At 37.3% G+C, this 20,013-nt stretch overlaps 2 protein-coding genes across 3 annotated transcripts in view; both read left to right on the forward strand.

The window, feature by feature from the left end:
• LOC127842860 (double-stranded RNA-specific editase 1-like) overlaps positions 1 to 20,013 on the forward strand; it is a 44,681-nt gene that overhangs the window by 4,660 nt on the left and 20,008 nt on the right. For both annotated transcript variants that reach the window (XM_052372618.1, XM_052372614.1), the window contains exons 2-8: positions 291 to 444; positions 3,713 to 3,944; positions 6,742 to 6,779; positions 10,585 to 10,736; positions 13,592 to 13,712; positions 16,376 to 16,514; positions 16,666 to 16,798. In XM_052372618.1, coding sequence (XP_052228578.1) covers positions 310 to 444; positions 3,713 to 3,944; positions 6,742 to 6,779; positions 10,585 to 10,736; positions 13,592 to 13,712; positions 16,376 to 16,514; positions 16,666 to 16,798 — 950 coding nt within the window. In that variant the 5' untranslated portion in view covers positions 291 to 309. The remainder of the gene's footprint in view (positions 1 to 290; positions 445 to 3,712; positions 3,945 to 6,741; positions 6,780 to 10,584; positions 10,737 to 13,591; positions 13,713 to 16,375; positions 16,515 to 16,665; positions 16,799 to 20,013) is intronic.
• LOC127842874 (vitamin D3 receptor B-like) overlaps positions 14,312 to 20,013 on the forward strand; it is a 56,359-nt gene continuing 50,657 nt past the window's right edge. Inside the window, exon 1 of the mRNA XM_052372643.1 lies at positions 14,312 to 14,323. The gene's annotated coding sequence lies outside the window, so the exon portion shown is untranslated. The remainder of the gene's footprint in view (positions 14,324 to 20,013) is intronic.

Raw genomic sequence — 20,013 nt, forward strand, 5'->3', positions numbered from 1 at the left:
TTGATCTTAATGAAATGTGGTCAGAATGTTTATCTTGATAATTTCTGATTTTGGATCGTATATGGGTCATCTGGGGTCAAAAATTAGGTCACTTGGCCAATACTAGTGTAGATGAAAGAGGTCACAGTTTTCATCATGTCTTAATGAAATTTTGTCAGAATGTATTAATTGATGAAATCTGGCTTGGGATTGTATATGGGTCTGATAGAATTTAATTTGATGTAGCAAGGTTAGTCAGGTGAGCGATTCAGTGCCATCATGGCCCTCTTGTTTTTTTATTTCCCTTCCAGTGCTGATTCATAATTGATTATGGCAGCAGCAAGGTATATTCCGGGCTTGACCCCACGGCCAGTAGATAATGGAGAAGAAGAGATGCCTAATTCTGCCATTCCAAAGGACGTCCCACCTGAACTAATTGAAGCTTTTAAGAATGGTGCAAAACAGGTATTATGCAGAAATGATAATGGATGTTGTTATCATCAGGATAGTTTGTTCATTGTTTTCTATTTGCTCAGGGGTTTTTATCTGATATTGGAAAAAGGGCATGGCCTTTTTTTATGGGAAAAAAAATGCGCGAAACGTCGAATTTTGGGGAAAAAAATTGTGCGAAAAGCTGGATTTTGGGGAAAATAAGGAAAGTTCAAAATAATCAATTTAACATATTTTACTGTTTTTAAAACAAATTCAAGGCAACAATTTAATTATGCAAGATTTTTCTATTTTCTACAGTGGATCAGGTTTACTTATATATTTAAATGTAAAAAAAAAAAAAAAAAAAAAAAAATTAAATATAGGGGGAAATTTACCAGCTGAGGGGAGAAAAAATCCGAGGGGAAAGGGCCGATTTTCGGCGGGTCCCAAAGAAGGAAAAAAAAACCTGTTGCTTATTGATAAGAAATGAAATCAATTTATGTATGCTTCAACAGTGCTCCAGCTAGGATTTAAAAAGGGCAGGGTGGCTTTTTTGCCAAAAGGGCACTTTCGATGCGTAGAATTTTGTCAAAAGGGCACTTTCGAGTGCGCGGGCTTTTCTGGAATGCTTCCACATTCATTTTAATTGATATGTTATTAATAATTGTTAGAATATATTATTCCCATTATTATTAAACCATTTAAATATAATGTCTACAAAATGAAATAAATTAGTTACTTGTAATGTAATAAGAGATTTATCAATTATCATATGTAAAAAAAAAATATTTTTTTTTGTTGTTGTTGTTGGGGGGGGGCAGGGCGAAGGGAGGGGCGCCCTCAAATTAAGGCCTAGCTGGCGCACTGCTTCAATCATATTTAAGGTAAATAACAAAGCATGTTTTCTGAAAAAATTCATTTAAGAACTTAAATTTTTTGTCAAAAGGATTAAGAAGAGAAAGTGAAAGCAAAAACTCCAAAAACAAAAGAAGCAATTACTTATTCCTCTTTTTAATAAAGATAATTAATGTGTTAAGAAAGTGATAAAATTCCCAATGATGTTGAAAACAAGTCTTATTTTTTGCGATTTGACTGGTTGTGGTTCCATTGCCAAAGTGGTGAGGAAAAAGGTTTTGCCATATCATATGTGTGTGAATTGGTAAGGACATTATTTGTATGGCTATTTGCCCCCTTAGCTTGAATTCAAGATGTGCAGTTGATAGTTAATGGATTAAGTATGTGCTAGAAAATTGAGAATTCGCTTCGTGACTGATGTTATATGGCTGTAATACTGTTGCTGCTTGCAGGGCAAAGAAAATGTTTTCAGTCAATCAAGCCTTTACCCAGACACTTTAAATGTGTCAGGCTGTGTCATAATTCCCAAATGTTTGTTGCCACAATGCTTGTTTTATTTACCACAGCACTTGATTTTTCCATTCTATGTAATTCTGCAAACGAAACTGATTGTTGTCTGCTTCAAGTATAGGACCAATCAAATTATGTCTATACTAATAAACTGTTGCATAACGGTGTTAATTTGACAGCATGCGCAAGATCAGTGTATTTTTTTAAACAATTTTGGAAAGGGCTGGCTCCCCTTGAATTGGGAAAATTTGCGTTTTTTTTACTAAAATTGAGAAATAAGTGTTGTTGCTGTTTTGCTAAAAAAAATGCTTCAAAATAAAAATAGATTTCAGTTAAAATACTAATTTTTACTAAGGTTGAACATGTTTAAATCTAAAATAAAAAAATAATTTTGTTTTGGAAGCCTTCGATTAGGAATGTTTTAAGTCCCATTTGGGACAAATATATACTTTTATATAGCTCAACTTTTCAAAGAAAAATGAGAGCTATACGACTCACCCCGGTGTCGGCGTTGGTTAAAGTATTTTATAAAGTCAAATAACTTTAACACTATCAAAGATAATTAACTCAAACTTGGAATACTTCTAAATGGCAACTAGACAATTGTGTATGTCAAGTTGCATAACTCTGTCAGCATTATTTTTAGAGTTATGCCACTTTTTATACTGAGAAAATTGAAAATTTGGTTAAGTTTTGTGTTTGGGTCCATATTATTCTAAAGTATCAAAGCTATTGCTTTCATACTTGCAACACTTACTAACTATCATAAGGGGACTGTGCAGGCAAAGTTATGTAACTCTGACTGGCATTTAGACAGAATTATGGCCCCTTTGATACTTAACAAATTGACAATTTAGTTGAGCTTTGTGTTTTGGTCGTTTTTACTCCTGAAGTATCATAGCTATTGCTTTCAGACTTCTCGCAACACTCGCTAACTATCATTAGGGGACTGTACAGGACCAGTTGCATAACTCTGGTTGGCATTTTGACGGAATAATGGCCCTTTTTATTCCCCTGCCTGTGAAACCGGAGGGGACTTACGGTTTTCGCTCTGTCACACTTTTCTGGATCCTGCGATAACTTTAAAAGTTCTTAATATTTTTTCATGAAACTTGGAACACGGATAGATGGCAATATGGACATTATGCATGTCATTTCATTTTGTTCTTACGTCAAGAATTCTGGTTGCTATGGCAACAAATAGACTAGAAATACTGCTGAAAATGGTGTTTTTTCTGGATCCTGCGATAACTTTAAAAGTTCTTAATATTTTTTCATGAAACTTGGATAGATGGCAATATGGACATTATGCACGTCACTTCATTTAGTTCCTACGTCAAAAATTCTGGTTGCTATGCCAACAAATATAAAAAAAGAAAAAAATTCTGACAATGGTGGAGCCGGTAGGGGACATATATTGCTTGGCAATAGTCTTGTTTGACCTAGTAACTTTGAATATTTGGTTAAATTTTGTGTTTAGATGCACTTTACTTCTAAAGTATCAAGGCTAATTAGGCTATTGCTTTTAAACTTCAAATTCTTTCTTACTATCATGAAGGTACTGTACCTGGCAAGTTGAATTTGACCTTGACTTTTAATGACCTTGAATCTAATGGTCAAATGAGTAAATTTTGCTTAAATTGCCATAACTTCTTTATTTAGGATCAGATTTGATTCATACTTTGACAAAACAACGCTTACCTGACATACCACAATGGACTCCACCCAAACCATCACCCCGCCCCACCCCAGAATCCCCCCCTTAATTTATAAACAATGTGTATTTGTATCATGTTTTGTATTATTCAGTGACAGTACTTTTGTGTTTATTATTAAATAAACACGGTTTTAACTTGTTTTACCACTATCTTTAAAAAATTTACATCAATGTTTGATTATGTTATAAAAAAGCATCACCTATGTTATTGTGTTGCAGCCCATCAGTGCTTTGATGGAGTATTGCGCAATGCAACGACACACTGCAACTTTTAAAGAAGTCCCTGTGAAGAGTTATTCCCTTGTTAACAAGTTTGCCAATGAGTGTTCAGTTGACGATATTAGTTACCCACAAGGCACTGGGAAGACCAAAAAAGATGCAAAGACAAATGCAGCCTTCATAGCTTTCAATATTATCCTGGGAGATGAGACATTTGAGGATTATGGAGAAGGTATCTTTCCATGCTCTTGCTAGAATTTTATACAATTTATGGTCCCTATCATTAAAAACAACAACAGTAAACTACTACACATTGTTAGTGAAAAATGTACCCAGGTTCTTTTAAATTCCCATTAAAATTCCTTTAAGGATTAGCACTCTTCTACTATATTTTGATCTCTTCTTTCTTTGCATATTTCTTAGAGTTATAGTATTCTTCATTGATCAAAAAATGGTTTACATTTGTATTTGAATGACCTTGAATCTCAAGGAAAAATTAGTAAATTTCCTTAAATTGCCAGTACTTCTATATTAATGATCACATTTGATTCATTCTTTGACACAAAACAACACTTACCTGACATACCACAATGGACTCCACCCAAACCATCCCCCATGCCCCAAACCAGAACCCCCCCCCCATTTTTTTTTTTTTTAATTATTATTATTATTTTTTAAAGATCATCTATTAAATGACCACACAACCACATTATACATGTACCCCCCTCTCCATGATGGCTTACGTTATACTGTCAAGCACTCAAATACTCAAGTGCGCTGTCCTCTGACAGCTCTTGTAAGTTGTCAAACCCAATTAAAAAAAATATATTACCTGAACAATGTATTTCAGGGTTTTTTATCTGATTTTTGGGAAAGGGCCTGGCCTTTTTGAGAGGGAAAAAATAGCGCGAAATGCCAGATTTTGGGGGTAAAAATCACCCGAAAAGCCGCATTTTTGGGAAAATAAGGAAAGTCTTAAATAATAAATTTAACATATTTTGCTGTTTTTAAAACAAATTCAAGGCAACAGATAATTTAATTATGCAATATGTTATATTTTCTACACTGGATCAGGTTAACTTATGTACATGTTACTTGCATTAAAAGTTAAAAAAAAAAAAAAATGGGTGGGGGGGAGAAGTCTGGGGGAAAATTTACCTGCAGAGGGGAAAAAAAATCAGAGGGAAAGGGCAGTTTTTCGACAGGTCCCAAAGAAGGAAAAAAAGCCCTGTATTTACAAGTTTCACTCTCATTAATGAAAATATTGAACAAACAACACTTTTTTAGTATGTATTAATAGCTAAATGCATAGGACATACAAATATGAATAAAAAGAAGTGGTCGTAAAAAATTACAATATTGACATAGAAATTATCTACTATGTATGTTTGAAGGAAAAATAGACAAAAAAATGGGGGTCACCCGTGAAGATCAAAAGATCCTGCTTCACAATCAAGAGTACCCACGTTTGCCAGATACCCCATACTGAAATTCGAGACTTTTACACAAGAGCATAAAGATGAGTTCAAATGTTCAAAAAATAGATAAAAATAAGGACAAGCTTATAATAAACTCATAAACATACATATATAAATACATACATTCATCGTATCTCATGTGTAACATTTAACCTACACAGTGCAGTAAGAAATGGCTAACCTAGTTTGAAATATCCATATAAAATTCGTTCTTCTTTATATAAAAGACTTAAAAAGAAAATAAGACAATTCATCATACATGCCAGAAGTTTTCAGGTCCAAATGGGGACTTTTCATTAAAAATGTTGGGACATTTGACCAAAAAGGGGGACACCTAAAACGATCAAACATGCCACCTTTGCTGTAGTCAGTAATCAGTATATTACTTACAAAGCCTCAAAGTTTTGTTTAAACCTATTTATTCAAGCTTGATTGCATCGAAAGCCTTAGACTTATTTGAAAACACTCTGGAGTCCATTACCTGGGACAAGAATCAGTACTTGGTGTCTATTTTATGGGGAGATCTAAAGAACGCTTCCACAGTGAGGATCGCACCAATGACCCTTTATTCATTAACTTCAGTCACAATATTATTATCAACAATAACATTTCTATCAATCTTTCTCTTTAGAAAAGGCAATTTGCTTTTACTTAAAACAACCCAACTGTCACGACTGTATCAGCCTTGTTCGTGTTTAGATCATGCAATTTGCATTTAGTATTTTATAACGATATTATTGAACATTCGTAGTTTTCCACACATACTCAGAAAACGTTCAAAGTGACAGAAATGTACAGAATAAGGTGAAATTGCATGAAGATCATGAGAGTGCTAATACCTTAAATATTTAATTTATAGGACTTGCTAGAAGTCAATGCTCTTTTAGAAAATAAGAAACACTGCCATTTATGTTCCTTTAAGTGCATTGTGCAAAATCTTCTCACTTTTGGTTAATATGCATTTGCATTTAATATGCTTACAGATGCCTTCTCTTGTTTTAAAGATTTTTATGCTCCCCGAAATAAAATATAGTTGCCAGTTTGTCCTTCCTTACTACCTTCATTACTTTACCAATCGCTTTCATATTTGGCATTTAGGTACCTTGCATGGACCTCTACCTTTTGATGAGATTTGAGGTCACTGGGGTCAAGGTCACCGAGGCTAATAATAGACTTCCTTCTGTCACACTTTTGCTACCATTTCTCATAGCGCCTTCAATACTTTACCAATCGCTTTCGTATTTGGCATGTAGGTACCCTGCATGGACCTCTACCTTTTGATGAGGTTTGAGGTCACTGGGGTCAAGGTCAAGGTCACCATTGCTAATAATAGATTTTTTAGGTGTTTATTTACACATACATTGACAAAGCGCATCATCGGGGAGCATCCATTAGTTTTACTGATATTCTTGTTTTTTTCTGATTTTATGCCAAAGTAATTAGTTAGTTTTTAAAGGTCATTGACACTTTTTTTTAAAGTACCTGGAAGTTTACTATCTACATTTTTGTGTTCATTTGGTAATTTATGTAGCAAAAACTTGTGTTATTCAGAAACACCCAGTAATTTACAAGGCCAGCTGTCTCATCAGGTAAGTTCACTCATATTCAGTAGTGCAGTTTTATACTTGACTAAAAGTAACAGGCAGTTGCCTTTTTAGCTCACCTGTGCTTAACGTGCTCTATGGTGAGCTTTTTGTGATCACGTTTTGTCAGTTGGGCATTGTCAACATTTGCTCAATTGACACTTTAAAGGCGACATTTATTGTCTGATTATCATGAAACTTGGTCAGAATATTTGTCCCAATTAAATCTTGGACGTGTTCCAAAATGTTTCCGCTTGGTTGAAAAACATGGCTGCAAGTGGTCGGGGGATTTTTCCTTATATGGCTTTTTTAAAACCTTGTTAACACTAGAGGCCACATTAATTGTCCTATCTTCATGAAATTTGGTCAGAAGGTTTGTCCCAATGATATCTTGGACAAGTTCAAAAATAGTTCCAGTTGAGTAGAAAACATGGCCACCAGGGGTTTCTTTATATGGCTATAGTAAAACCTTGTTAACTCTCTTAACCCTTTCCCACTTAGAAGCAAAGTAAAAATGGCTATACGCAAACAGCATAAAACCAAAATAGCTGTTAGTAACTCGCAGTCTGTTCAGGTTGTATGCTGTTTGCTGCTCATCAGTACCTAAGTTTTGGAGATGAAGCCTTAAAAACTAGAATCTAGTAAGAAAGGTCTTAAATTAAATATAACTTGAAGGGACTACAAATGTGTGAAAATGCGAATCTAAGTGATAAAGGATTAAAGTTATGTTTATAGTCCAATCTTCATGAAACTTTGTTGGAAGATTTGTGTCAATGATATCTTGGATGAGTTGGAAAATGGTTTTGGTTTTTTGAAAAACATGGCGGCAAGGGGCCCAGGCTTGGCGAAATTGCCGGTCCGCCGGTCCTGACCGGCAGATTTCAATTTGGTCCGGCAGGTTTAACAAGAATGTCGGTCCTGGTGACCGGCAAAATGTGAAATGATTGCAAACAAATCTTTTTTTTTCAAGTTGAAAATTCGAAGAGCAAATCGCTTACTACATCATGAAAATGAAATCGCTCGTTGTTTTGATGTTTGCTGTAGGTTTGTTACGTACAATTAGCAAATCCAACTTGTTACACAACACCTACTTTAAACTCGTTTGCAAAATCGCCAACTGCGTTCTAACAAAAAAGATCTTGATAGCTTTTACATATTTTTCGAGTAGGATAAGGACAATAAAATATGGTATCGTGATCAACACAACCATATGCATACGCCATTTTTCATAAGTGTAAAGAGTACAGTGCATTATGGGGCAGAGCTTTCATTGGACGAGCGAATTTAAATTTAGATTGAATGCAATACGATACATGTACAAAGAAATGTTTTTATTGCATCATATGCAGTGCCATGTAAAAAAACGTGCTACCCGGGGACTTTCTGATACTGGTCAAAAATGAAAATGAATCTCTGTTAACAATTACACTGCGTTAGCATGTAAATAAATCGTCTTTTTTATTTAATTAATTACTAGTAAACGTTCTGAAAAATGAAATGCCTTAATCATTAAATGTCAGGTAAAGTGTTTTGTACTGTGCGCAGTATATTTTAACAGCCGCTCCAAACTGCAATCATATTAAAGTAAGAATGTTTAAATCGTTTCGAATAACTTAAATTTGATAATTATTTGGCTTGCACATACGTTATTGAAATTATCGCACCGAACCGTTCTAATAGGGAATACATGTAATAAAAACTGACACGCGAATTTTTCACAACATGATTGACATTACACAACCGATTAACACCAATTAGCTGCCAGTGTAACCTCTAAGCGATTAAAATCAATTTAACGGCCGGTTGAATAAAGAGATCAAGATGTGATCGCTGCCATTTTTGAATTTTCTAGTTAAGTTGTTGTTGCTTTACGGTCCGGCTAAATTTTCTCCGGACCGGCACATTTTCTGAAATGCCTGTCCGGATGACCGGCAGATTTTTTCTAATTTCGCCATGCCTGGGGGCCAGGTCAGTTTTCCCTATTTGGCTTTAGTAAAACCTTGTTAACACTCTAAAAGTCACATTTATAGTAAATTATACTTATATCTTCCTGAAACTTGGTCAGAATATTTGTTCTTTTGATATCTTGGGCTGCACAGAACAGGTCAGTCATTTGTTTCTCAGGTGAGCGATTTTAGGCCTTTAGGCACTCTTGTTTAGAAATAAATAATGAAAGGAGTTTTTTTTAAGCATAGCAAAATTTTATTTCAAGTCTGCAAATAACTTTGTCTCTGGAAATACTGAGAACAACTTTTGCAAAATTTTCTTCCCTATCATTTAACTACAACTACTGTATTGACTGTCATTGTTTATTGCAGTGATTTTTTTCATCATTGACAGAATTGTCTTTTGTCCTTTTATCATTTTTCAGTCTTACCAGTGAAATATTGTATATTTAAAATAATGTTGCAATAGCTATTCAGAAAATTATAAGTTTGAGTGAACATCTTTGTGATCAGTTAATTTTCCTTAGCTGAAAATGTGTTTGAATCACATTAAGAAATCCGACAGGATAAATGGCATTTTATTGCAAATATCTTGGTGGGGGTTAATTATACTTGCCAGCCATAGATTTTAATATATTTTTTATGCAATGAAACAAATATCTCTTGGCTTGGTTGTTTGAAGGGTCTAAATGATAAGGGAATCATTTTGAGGGTAAATCACCAAATGTGCAGACAAGTCTACAAGGACTTTTAATGATGAGATGTTGCCCCTTGTTTGGTGATAAATCCATGTGCAATTGTGATGTAATCAGAAATCCATTTTTCCGCAATGTTATTTTTGTATTCATATAGCTGACTTTAATGGAAACAAATATATTATAAATGAGGTTGTTATACCCATGTGAAGTTAAACAGTAAAGGGAACAGTGCTGAGTTTTGTGGTTAAAATTACACAAGGAATTTTGGATGCCATTTCATTTTGAAAGTCCTTAGGCACTTGGACTGTGTCAAAAGGTTGCCACAATGATCCTCCATTTGTTATACAAAAGCTATTATTTCTCAATATTTTGAAGACACTTATTTCACTCAAACAATAATGTCAACTCTCAGGAATTCACCCTTTTGGGAGTTATTTGGTTCTACAGTTTGTGTTAATCTCTCAGCTTATGTGGCTTTGTTTTAATTTACATTAAGAACTTTACCCAAAACACCATAAATGCTTTCCACATCTTCAGTGAATTTAGAAAATTGCTATTATGCCATATGAATGCAGCCTAGCTCAGGCAGTCTGATCAGGTGCATTCATATCTGCTATTAAGTCACACAAAGTTTTATGGTCTCATAAGCGAACATTGTGAATGTATGGTGCAGAGGCATACCTAGACTGCTCTGTATGGTGCAGAGGCATACCTAGAGCTGCTCTGTATGGTGCAGAGGCATACCTAGAGCTGCTCTGTATGGTGCAGAGGCATACCTAGAGCTGCTCTGTGAATGTATGGTGCAGAGGCATACCTAGAGCTGTTCTGTTCTGATAGGTTCTAAGGCTGAATGTATGGTGCAGAGGCATACCTAGAGCTGCTCTGTGAATGTATGGTGCAGAGGCATACCTAGAGCTGTTCTGTTCTGATAGGTTCTAAGGCTGAATGTATGGTGCAGAGGCATACCTAGAGCTGCTCTGTTCACATAGGTTCTAAGGACCTCTTTTTGCATGACATGGCACATGTGTTCATGGACAATGGTCAACAATTGAAAGGCAATTACAATTTACTACCATCAAAATGCAGGGAATGGGGTCAATCAAAATCATTGGAAGCTGTTAAAAATTATATCAAAACAAGTGCAATGGTTTTGAATGATTGTCACAGTCAGCTGCCAAGGGTTTCCCGCCTGTTACCCATGGAGCAAGTGGGGAGTATCAGCCCCCTCCTCAGAAGCGGGATTTGAACCGCATACTGGAGGAATACTTGAGGAAATGCGGGAAACCTGGTGGCGTGCAAGTGTTGGATGGACCATTTGGGTAAGCTGCTGTAGAGGAGAATGTAGTGCAAGTGATGGATGGAATGTTTGGGTAGGCTGCTGTAAGGGGAGAGAGTAGTGCAAGTGTTGGATGGACTGTTTGCGTAGGCTGCTGTACGGGAAGAATGTAGTGCAAGTGTTGGATGGACTGTTTGGGTAGGCTGCTGTAAGGGGAGAGTGTAGTGCAAGTGTTTGATGGACTGTTTGGGTAGGCTGCTGTAAGGGGAGAGTGTAGTGAAAGTGTTTGATAAACTGTTCAGGTAGACTGCTCTAAGGGGAGAATGTAGTGCAAGTGATGGATGGACTGTTCGGTTAAGCTGCTGTAAGGGAGAATGTAGTGAAAGTGATGGATAGACTGTTTGGGTTGGCTGCTGTAAGGGGAGAATGTAGTGCAAGTGATGGATGGACTGTTTGGGTAGGCTGCTGTAAGGGGAGAGAGTAGTGCAAGTGTTTGATGGACTTTGAGTATGCTGCTGTAAGGGAGAATGTAGTGCAAGTGATGGATGGACTGTTTGGGTAGGCTGCTGTAAGGGGAGAGTGTAGTGCAAGTGTTTGATAAACTGTTCAGGTAGACTGCTCTAAGGGGAGAATGTAGTGCAAGTGATGGATGGACTGTTCGGGTAAGCTGCTGTAAGGGAGAATGTAGTGAAAGTGATGGATGGACTGTTTGGGTATGCTGCTGTAAGGGAGAATGTAGTGCAAGTGATGGATGGACTGTTAGGGTAGGCTTCTGTAACGGGAGAGTGTAGTGCAAGTGATGGATGGACTGTTTGGATAAGCTGCTGTAAGGGGAGAATGTAGTTTGATAAACTGTTCAGGTAGACTGCTCTGAGGGGAGAATGTAGTGCAAGTGATGGATGGACTGTTCGGGTAGGCTGCTGTTAGGGGAGAGAGTAGTGCAAGTGTTTGATAAACTGTTCAGGTAGACTGCTCTGAGGGGAGAATGTTGTGCAAGTGATGGATGGACTGTTCGGGTAAGCTGCTGTAAGGGAGAATGTTGTGGAAGTGATGGATGGACTGTCTGGGTAGGCTGCTGTAAGGGGAGAATGTAGTGCAAGTGATAGATGGACTGTTTGGGTAGGCTGCTGTAAGGGGAGAGTGTAGTGCAAGTGATGGATGGACTGTTTGGATAGGCTGCTGTAAGGGGAGAAGGTAGTTCAAGTGATTGATGGACTGTTTGGATAGGCTGCTGTAAGGGGAGAATGTAGTGCAAGTGATGGATGGACTGTTTGGGTAGGCTGCTTTAAGGGGAGATTGTAGTTCAAGTGATTGATGGACTGTTTGGATAGGCTGCTGTTAGGGGAGAATGTAGTGCAAGTGATGGATGGACTGTTCGGGTAGGCTGCTGTAAGGGGAGAGTGTAGTTCAAGTGATTGATGGACTGTTTGGATAGGCTGCTGTAAGGGGAGAAGGTAGTGCAAGTGATGGATGGACTGTTCGGGTAGGCTGCTGTAAGGGGAGAGTGTAGTGCAAGTGATGGATGAACTGTTTGGGTAGGCTGCTGTAAGGGGAGATTGTAGTGCAAGTGTTGGATGGACTGTTCAGGTAGGCTGCTGTAAGGGGAGAGTGTAGTGCAAGTGATGGATGGACTGTTTGGGTAGGCTGCTGTAAGGGGAGAATGTAGTGCAAGTGTTGGATGGACTGTTCGGGTAGGCTGCTGTAAGGGGAGAATGTAGTGCAAGTGATGGATGGACTGTTCGGGTAGGCTGCTGTAAGGGGAGAATGTAGTGCAAGTGTTGGATGGACTGTTTGGGTAGGCTGCTGTAAGGGAAGAATGTAGTGCACGTGTTTGATTGACTGTTCAGGTAGGCTGCTGTAAGGGGAGAATGTAGTGCACGTGTTTGATGGACTGTTCAGGTAGGCTGCTGTAAGGGAAGAATGTAGTGCAAGTGTTGGATGGACTGTTCGGGTAGGCTGCTCTAAGGGGAGAGTGTAGTGCAAGTGATGGGTGGACTGTTTGGATAGGCAAAGGGAGAATGCAGTGCAAGTGATGGATGGACTGTTTGGGGTAGGCTGCTGTAAGGGGAGAGTGTAGTGCAAGTGATGAATGGACTGTTCAGGTAGGCTGCTGTAAGGGGAGAATGTAGTGCATGTGTTGGATGGACTGTTCAGGTAGGCTGCTGTAAGGGAAGAATGTAGTGCATGTGTTGAATGGACTGTTCAGGTAGGCTGCTGTAAGGGGAGAATGTAGTGCAAGTGTTGGATGGACTGTTTGGGTAGGCTGCTGTAAGGGGAGAATGTAGTGCAAGTGTTGGATGGACTGTTTGGTAAGGGTGCTGTAAAGGGGGAGTGTAGTGCAAGTGTTGGATGAACTGTTCAGGTAGGCTTCTATAAGGGGAGAATGTATCTTAGCATTATCTCATTAAACCCAATGAGAAAAGCTATTCTTAATATTATAATGTATCTTTGATTATTTCATTCTTTGTCAAACATGTTTTATATACATATACATGACTGTAACTGTAGTATTATACTACAGTTTCCTTGTAGATATAGGATAGTTAGTCGTGACAAAGTTTTTTTTTCACACTGAAAGTACAATATATATTGGCCGCGTCATGAAAAACTTGACTTAATGACTTATTTTCTAGTTTTCAGTTTTTAGTCGATTGAAATAGTGATTTATTTTGGAGTTGATTGGAAAACAAAAATATTAAATTGGCTAAGACACTCCAGGGTTATGGGCATTTTCATGATGTCATGTAATGTCCCACATGTCATTTGCAACGATTCAAGAAAATATAAATATATTCTAGATAATACCAGTAGATATACTAGTTTTGTTAATGTGTTTTCAAAATTGCCAGGAAATACTTATAGGTATATACACTTTATCGATGCTCATTTTTTTCATAGGTTTATAGGTAAGGTGACGATAGGTGGGCGTGTTGTGAGTGAGGAGACGGCGAAGACAAAACGTGAGGCTCGTGAGATGGCACTGGAGACTGCTCTGGAAGCTCTTCTAATTGGAGAACACGTATGTGTCTACCTTCACCTTTTATATGGCAAACAGAGGGGGAAGGGTTGCGTCTAGAACATTGCATCTACATTATCTTACATCTTTCCATACAGATCTTTTTGTCTATCATACATGTAACCAATGTTTAAAAAATGATCTCTTATCCCCAAAAAAATCTTTCAAATATTGCCTTGAAAAATCCCTTCCCATATTTCAGTTTTAGAGATGACAAAATTGCATATTGTTCAACTTGTCTGTTTTTAAAAAGCTAGTCACAACTTGTTCTTCAAGGAATTTATGACTGTTAAAACTGACCTAGCGGTCAAGTGAACAACAGTCAACTGCAGACAATGGTCAGCTTGGATTCCCCCAACGAAAATAACGATCAACTGTCCAAAACGGCCGATGGCTAGTATATTTCACTCAGAAAGTCATCTTTTGACTGAGAACAACTTAACACGTTCAAGTGACAATAACAATTTGAATAAGTAGCAATTATTGGCTGCAGTCATAACGACAAAGCATGAGTGCGTGACAAAGTCAATGGATCTTTATTGCTTATAAGGTGTTAAAAACAACACTTAGCTGGAGAGTGTTGTTATAAGAAAACAATAAAAGGATTATTGATAGTCTAGTGAGGCAAAATAGATATTGAACTGCAACTTTTATAACAAACTAAATAAATGTTTACAAGATTACAGTTATATTGTACTTTCGGTTTATGACAGCTGATCCGCTTTTTATACTGGTTTGGACGTTATGTCGATGACACGTATCAACCTTTATTTAAAATATCTCCCAATAAATGTAATACGAAGTGTCGCATTTACTGAATGAGATGCATGAGTAAATGACAATACTATCGTTGTGAAAGTCATATATTAAGTTTATAAATAGGTATACAATTAAATCGATTTCGAAGATACTATCATTTATTGTTTAATAAAAGTTATAAATGTTATTACATGTATGCTTAGTTATCGGCAATGAGCCTTTATTTTACACTGTGTGGGAACGACAGGGTAGTTAACGACATAGAAATACTACCAACCATCTTAAAAGTGGTGATACAAGAACAGGGGGCACCTGTTGACTGCTGTTCTCAGTTTTGACTGTATACAACGCATTGTAAAATATTCTCTTGTCCCTTCATCGACTGCTAAAACACAGTAAAAATTTAAAATTGATTTTGTAAGCCCTGACAGCCATCCTAGTTCCCTGGTTCTTCATGCAGTTATAACACTTCCAAGGAATTAAAGACCCAATTTCGAATGACCCGAGTCCTGGCTCATATTCAAGCAAATCAAGTATAAACTTGCCTCTTTTTTGTATGCTTTTGGTAGTAAAGGATCCACATAATGAGGAGGTGCAATATTCATGTTGGATCTTATTAGGGTTTCTATTAGTCCTTGAATTAGGTTCCTAGAGATGAAGTTGTTCAATGTTATTGTATAAAACTGGCAGAATTTACTACTAATGTTGGTTTGACAACAAGAAGAATGGTTCCCTTTTTTTGGCAGCCATTGACTGTAGGTTCTGCATATCAGAATTCAGAATTTCTTTGGCCATTCTTCTGACAAATTGCTAGCTCCCAATGACTTATACACATGTTCTTATAAGCATATAAAGGATCTGATGTGTATTTAATATATCTGATATGCATATGAAGGATTTGACGTGTAAACTCATGATCTTATAAGCATACAAAGGATCTGATGTGTATATACAGAATCTGATGTGCATATACAGGATCTGATGTGTATACACAGTATCTGATGTACATACACAGGATCTGATGTGCATACACAGGATCAGATGTGTATACACAGGATCTGATGTGTATACACAGGATCAGATGTGTATACACAGGATCTGATGTGTATACACAGTATCTGATGTGCATACACAGGATCTGATGTGCATACTTATAATCTGATGTGTTTACACAGGATCTAATGTGTATACACAGTATCTGATGTGAATATACAGGATCTGATGTGAATATACAGGATCTGATGTGAATATACAGGATCTGATGTGTATGCACAAGATCTGATGTGTATACACAGGATCTGATGTGTATATACAGGATCTAATGTGTATACACAGTATTAGATGTGTAAATACAGGATCTGATGTGAATATTCAGGATCTGATGTGTATACACAGTATCAGATTTGTGTATACAGGATTTGATGTGTATATACAGGATCTGATGTGTATATACAGGATCTGATGTGTATACACAGTATCTGATGTGTATACACAGTATCTGTTGTGTATATACAGGATCTGATGTGAATATACAGGATCTGATGTGTATACACAAGATCTGATGTGTATACACAGGATCTGATGTGTTTACACAGGATCCAATGTACATACACAGGATCTGATGTGTATACACAGGATCTGATGTGCATACACAGGATCTGATGTGTATACACAGGATCTGATGTGTATACACAGGATCTGATGTGTTTATACGGGATCTGATGTGTATACACAGGATCTGATGTGCATACACAGAATCTGATATGCATACACAGGATTTGATGTGTATACACAGAATCGGATGTGTATACACAGGATCTGATGTGTATACACAGGATCTGATATGCATACCAAGAATCAGGTGTGCACATAACATATTTGCTCTGTATGTTTTTCTGGATCTTCAGCTGGTGAGGAAGGATCACTGGGAGGACCTGATTGCCAAGGAATGCTACCGCAAGCTGGAGGATCTGATCTCACAGTGCCGCAGTGCCGACCTACACCAGGCACGCCATTCCTTTGCTGCCTTCATCATCAACAGGGGATGTAAGACACAGGCTTTAACACTTTCTGTACAGATATTGAATTAATATAGACAAAGAATACATTAGGGTAGTTTTTTGTGTGTGCCCATTGAACAGTTAAGTCCGGATGCAAAACAATTTAATCTTAAGAGTCTGTATGTTGTTTCTTGCAGTGGATAGTTTGAAGCCAGAGATGGTTGCGTTTGGCACTGGCAACTCGTGTCTTTCTGGGGAGCATCTAAAGATGGATGGCCGCATGCTGATAGACAGCTATGCTGTGGCAGTGGCCCGCAGAGCACTTCTCAAGTATGAACATGGCAAATCTTTCACTGGTCTTATAAAGGCATGCTTGTTGCCATATATCTGTAGTACTGCTTGTTTTTATTTTTATTTGAAAGTAAGGAATTACTCTTCAAAGGAAGATATTTTTGAAAAGAACTTTTATCTTTGTTGATGCGATTGCCTTATTTATTGCTCACCTGAGCACAATGTGCTCATGGTGAGCTTTTGTGATTGCCTTTTTCTGTCATGCGTTCTGCAGCATCAACATTTGCCTTGTTAACATTCTAGAGGCCTCATTTATTGTCTGATCTGTATGAAATGTTATCAGAAGATTTGTGCCAATGACATCTTGGACGAGTTTGAAAATGGTTCTGGTTGGTAAAAAAAAAATGCTGCCATTTAATTAATAGTCCAATCTTCATCAAAGATTTGTTCTAATGATATCTTGGATGAGTTCAAAAATTGCTCCAGTCTGTTGAAAATTTCATGAAGTAAATGCATGTGAAGCACAATATTGAAAATTAAGAAATTATCAAATTTTTTAGATAATTCAAACTTAGTGGCATGTGTACATGCTTCGTAAATATGATTCTCTTGCACTTTGAGTCATTGACTTGTCTAAAAACAGAACCTGAATGCACATGTATGTTAAACTTTCCTTGGTTACTTTTTTGCCTGTTGTTCAGTAGCACTTAATGAGATGAAAGGATATCAGTTTTTCTTTGTGTTTGTAATTTAACGAACACATTAATGAACTTTAATCTATCATCATGCTTGGATTGACAAAATTACGCCCAGTGTGATACACTTATTGGTATTTCCACACTGTTGAATAAATTAGTTTTTCTTGCCATCCTGTTGAAAAAAAATGTCTCTCTTGTCATCATGTTGTATAAACTTGCCTTTCTGGCCATTCTGTTGAATAAACTTGGCTTTCTTTCCATCCTGTTGAATAAACTTGGCTTTCTTGCCACCCTTTTGAATAAACTTGTCTATTTACAATACTGTTGAATAAACTTGGCTTTCTTTCCATCCTGTTGAATAAACTTCACTTTCTTTCCATCCTGTTGAATTAACTTGCCTTTCTTGCCACCCTTTTGAATAAACTTGTCTATTCACAATACTATTGAATAAACTTGGCTTCGTTGCCATCCTGTTGAATAAACTTTGCTTTCTTTCCACACTGTTGAATAAACTTTGCTCCCCATCATGTTGAATAAACTTGGCTCTTCCACATTGTTGAATTAACTAGCCTTTCTTGCCATCCTTTTGAATAAACTTTGCTCTCCATCCTGTTGAATAAACTTGTTTGTTAGCTCACCTGAGCACAACGTGCTCATGGTGAGCTTTTGTGATCGCCTTTTGTCCGATGTGCGTCTTGCGTCGTCAACATTTTGCCTTGTGAACACTCTAGAGGCCACATTTATTGTCTGATCTTCATGAAATTTGGTCAGAACATTTGTCCCATTGATACCTCGACTGAGTTCGAAACTGGGTCATGCTGGGTCAAAAACTAGGTCACTAGGTAAAAAAAAAGAAAAACCTTGTGAACACTGAAGAAGTCACATTTGATGCCCAATCTTCATGTAACTTTGTCAAAATGTTTGTCTAAATGATATGTTGGTTGAGTTCAAAAATGGTTCCGGTCCGTTGAAAAACATGGCCGCCAGGGGAAGGGGCAGTATTCCTTATATGGCTTTAGAGAAACCTTGTGAACACTCTAGAAGTCACAATTTTTTCCCAATCATCATGAAACTTGGTCAAAACATTGGTTTCATTGATATCTCGGATGAGTTCGAAAATGGTCCAGATCGGTGAAAAAACATGGCTGCCAGGGGGCGGGGCAGTTTTCCTTATATGGCTATAGTAAAACTTTGTTAACACTCTACAGGCCACATTTATTGTCCAATCTTCATGAAATTTGGTCAGAAGATTGGTCTGTATGATATCTTGGATGAGTTCAAAAAGGTTACGTTTGCTTGAAAAACATGGCTGCCAAGGGGCGGGGCATTTTTCCTAATATGGCTATGGCTATAGTAAAACCTTGTGATCACTCTAGAGGCCACATTTATTGTCCAATCTTAATGAAATTTGGTCAGAAGATTGGTCTTAATGATATCTTGGATGAGTTCGAAAATGGTTACGTTTGCTTGAAAAACATGGCTGCCAAGGGGCGGGGCATTTTTCCTTATATGGCTATAGTAAAATCTTGTTAACACTCTAGAGGTCACATTTATTGTCCTATCTTCATGAAACTTAGTCAGAAGATTCATCCCAATAATATCTTGGACAAGTTAAAAAATGATGCCCGTTGGTTGAAAAACATGGCCGCCAGGGGGCGGGGCATTTTTCCTTATATGGCTATATTAAAACCTTGTTGACACTCTAGAGGCCACATTTATTTTTCGATCTTCATGAAACTTGGTCAGAAGATTTGTCCTAATGATATCTTGGATGAGTTCGAAAATGGTTTTGGTTGCTTAAAAAACATGGCCACCAGGGGGCGGGGCATTTTTACTAATATGGCTATATATCATGCTTTTGTAAAACTTTGTTAACACTCTAGAGGCCACATTTATTGTCCGATCATCATGAAACTTGGTCAGATGATTTGTCCCAATGACATCTTGGATAAGATCCAAAATGGTTCCGGTTGGTGGAAAAACATGGCCGCCAAGGGGCGTGGCATTTTTCCTTATATAGCTACAGTTAAACCTTGTTAACACTCTAGAAGCCGTATTTATTGTACGTTCATCATGAAACTTTGTCAGAAGATTTGTCCCAATGATATTTTGGACAAGTGCGAAAATGGTTCCAGTTGCTTGAAAAACATGGCCACCAGTGGGCGGGGCATTTTTCCTTATATGGACTTATGAATCTTCATGAAACTTTGTCAGTATATTTGTTTAAATGATGTCTTGGATGTATATGAAAATGGTTCTGGTCTGTTGAAAAAGGTGGCTGCCAGGGTGTCCACTAGTCATGAGAGTTGGTAAGAACATATTGTTCTAATGACATCTGGGGCTGCACAGAACAGGTCAGTTCCTTTGAATCTCAGGTGAGCGACTTTGGGCTTTTCAGGCCCTCTTGTTTTCCACCTTGTTGAATAAACTTGCCTTTCTTGCCATCCTTTTTTATTAAACTTGTCTTTTTTCCATACTGTTTAATAAACTTGATTTTTTTGCCATCCTGTTAAATAAACTTGGCTTTCTGTCCACCATGTTTAATAAACTTGTCTT

Source organism: Dreissena polymorpha, chromosome 1 (assembly GCF_020536995.1).
Source record: "Dreissena polymorpha isolate Duluth1 chromosome 1, UMN_Dpol_1.0, whole genome shotgun sequence".
Lineage (NCBI taxonomy): Eukaryota > Metazoa > Mollusca > Bivalvia > Myida > Dreissenidae > Dreissena > Dreissena polymorpha.